General features: G+C 35.5%; 1 protein-coding gene across 1 annotated transcript; it reads right to left on the bottom strand.

Annotated features, from left to right (window-relative positions):
- Window positions 1–263: 263 nt before the first annotated feature.
- On the bottom strand, window positions 264–1,037 carry LOC121113845 (uncharacterized). Its single transcript, XM_040707716.2, has 2 exons — window positions 770–1,037; window positions 264–711 (listed from the first exon to the last, which is right to left on the bottom strand). The coding sequence occupies exons 1-2, from the start codon at window positions 959–961 to the stop codon at window positions 565–567; spliced, it is 339 nt and encodes a 112-aa protein (XP_040563650.1). The 5' UTR covers window positions 962–1,037; the 3' UTR covers window positions 264–564.
- Window positions 1,038–2,675: the final 1,638 nt, after the last annotated feature.

Raw genomic sequence — 2,675 nt, forward strand, 5'->3', positions numbered from 1 at the left:
AAGGTTGTGAAAAATTGGCTAACTACCAACTGATTTTAAGTTATTTTTTTGGAAGAAAGGTTGGGAGATACAATAATGATAAAAATGCCCCAATAATAGTCCAACAGTTGATATTAATAACGTATTTGGCGTACTACGTATTAATCTTGACCTGTTTTCGGAAGATCAGTTGAGAGATGTATTATGAAGATCACTAAATGTATCTAGACACAAACATGGTTTTAGTACAACTTTTAACTAAGGGCAATCAAAACACAATGCTGTTATTCTTATATAATTTTTCGTTTATTCCTTTTATGAGATATCTGTCGTTTTATGGTGTTTTATAATTTTTTTAAAGGATTTTTGTTTTATCAGGTGAAACATGCAAGATTTTATAACTTTTCTATCGTACAAGTCCTTGAATCCAGGGGATCTGGATTCAAGAATTAATTGTGAATCAGTTAAAAAATAATTTTACATATTTGGTTGTTTTGTCCATTGGTTTGGTAAATATATAAAATCTTTTTTGTTTTAGAAGCGTGTATTTGATGTGGAGGGAACCAGGCAGGTAGAGGGCTTGACTTAGTAGTAGTTTTGAACAGCAACAAGATCAGCCTCAGCTTGGAGTACACGAGCCTCAGCAGCAGAGTGAAGAGTGAATCCAGGAACACGTCCTTGAGCAGCCAAAACTTCGGCTTCGGCAGCAAAGTGGGCATCTAATCCGGGAACCTATTAAGAGAGAGAGTTCACATCATAATCCTAATATTATATAGGTAGATCGTCTTACCTGAGGGACCAAGGGTTGAGCAAGGGCAAATTGTTGTTGAAGGACACGTTTTTGAGCATCGGTGGCAACGGCCAATTCATTGGGTCCGATTCCGCAGAAGGGATAGTTGGGGCAGATGGGTGATAGGGAAGGTGCAGTGGGTGCTGAGGCAGCAACGGCCAATAGAGCAGATAAAACAATGAAGGAATTCATTTTGATTTGTATTTATTTTGTAAGAGGAAGCTCAGTAAGAAACTACTGCCATCGACTGATGATGAGAAGTGGTTCTTCTATGTCTTTTATACTTTGACATGATACCCATGGGTAGGCGCAATCATAACCCGTTGAATAGAAGAAAAGAAAACGATGTATGTATGGAACGATGTGTGTCTCTTCACCTTCTAACGCTTCTTCGTTCATCTTGTTTTGCCTATTCATTTCTTTGGAGAAGATATCAAGCGGCTTTTGACCGCACCCAAACGAGTAATTATGTAGACTACAGCATTTCTTAGCATATAATATCTAAGTATGTAATATAACTTTGAGTATAATAACCATTTCATATCCAAGACAATATAAAATAATTTTGTTTTTATTGCTTTTTGAAAAAGTGACCATGTTTTTTTCTTCTGTGTGAGACACTCTAATTAATAAAAACAACCCTTCAAGGGGCAAACGATTTATTTGTTACAATAGATGGTTTTTTCCTATATTAGTATACATATAATTGACTTGACTATTGGTAAGGATCTATGAAACCAAACACAACAAAAACCAAAATCACGTATAATTGTAAACTCCATTTGAATATCTAGTTTTTTAACTTTACTATGGTTTTTTTTTTTTTTCTACTGGCAGGCATCCCAAAAACAATATTTGCAAAAATTAAGGTCTCTTATGCCATTTTTTTGTCAAATTTGGTTATGATCATATGCATTGTATGATCCTAATTATATAGCTAAGTAGTGCTGTAATTTCAGGAGTCCTTGGTCCTCAAAACGATGTATGTTTATAATACTTAAATTGCAGAATTTAAAACACATTCTAAATGATTGACAGTAATAATTCGTTTTAAAGTTGCTCTTCAGACCTGTGAGTACTACTAAGTAGGGCAATAACTAAAAAATGCGCAAAAATTAAAGAAGCTTTGTTTTCATCAAATGTTTGTAAGTGGAAAATTTCGAAGCATAACAAAAAATGCACTCGGTTGCGATCTTCTCCGCATCGGTATTAGTACTGATAAGGCTTTAGAGCCGGGGTCGGGAAACCATGGCTGGCGAGCCAGATTTAGCTCTTTATCAATAACATTTTTATTTGCATTTAGTGCTCAAACTATTGTATGACTCTCTTAAAATATTTGGTGTTCATGGCTCCGTCAGCCAAAAAGATTCTCAACCCTGCTTTAGAAACATCTCCATCAGGACTGCCTACAACATCAAGAAGTCCATTATAGCCCCATACCACTAAAAAGCCGGAAAACTTCTACAACGACAATATGGAAAACTTATGGTCTGCATCCACGTGCCCTTTCTCCAACCATGACCTCAACCTGATGGACTTTCCAGTTATGGACGTCTTGGAAAAAGAATGACTGCCACATTTCTCATCCAAATTTGGATTTGCTCCGGGCTAGCATAATGACAGTACGGTACGCTATGGACACAACCTTCATCGTCAAAATCTGCCAATCTGTCCCCGGCGTGTCGAGGCTATTATTACTTGTGAAGGAAGACATATTGAATAAAACATTAATATCTGTTCTTTGGTATAAAAATATTTATAATTGTTTTGAAAAAGTCTTTAAAAAGTATCATTTATTCAACTTAAGAGCCGTTTAGCAAATAAAAAAATACATTATGCATATATGAATCTTTGAACCAAATGAAGGCATTTTTAATCCAAGGCCTAATAGTGTAGTCAATGTAGA

Source organism: Lepeophtheirus salmonis, chromosome 2, assembly GCF_016086655.4.
Source record: "Lepeophtheirus salmonis chromosome 2, UVic_Lsal_1.4, whole genome shotgun sequence".
NCBI lineage: Eukaryota > Metazoa > Arthropoda > Copepoda > Siphonostomatoida > Caligidae > Lepeophtheirus > Lepeophtheirus salmonis.

Coding starts and splice junctions, on each gene's coding strand:
- LOC121113845 (XM_040707716.2), bottom strand. CDS start 961: ATGAATTCCTTCATTGTTTTATCTGCTCTATTGGCCGTTGCTGCCTCA. Junction 712..769: donor CTCAACCCTTGGTCCCTCAG/GTAAGACGATCT, acceptor CTCTCTTAATAG/GTTCCCGGATTAGATGCCCA.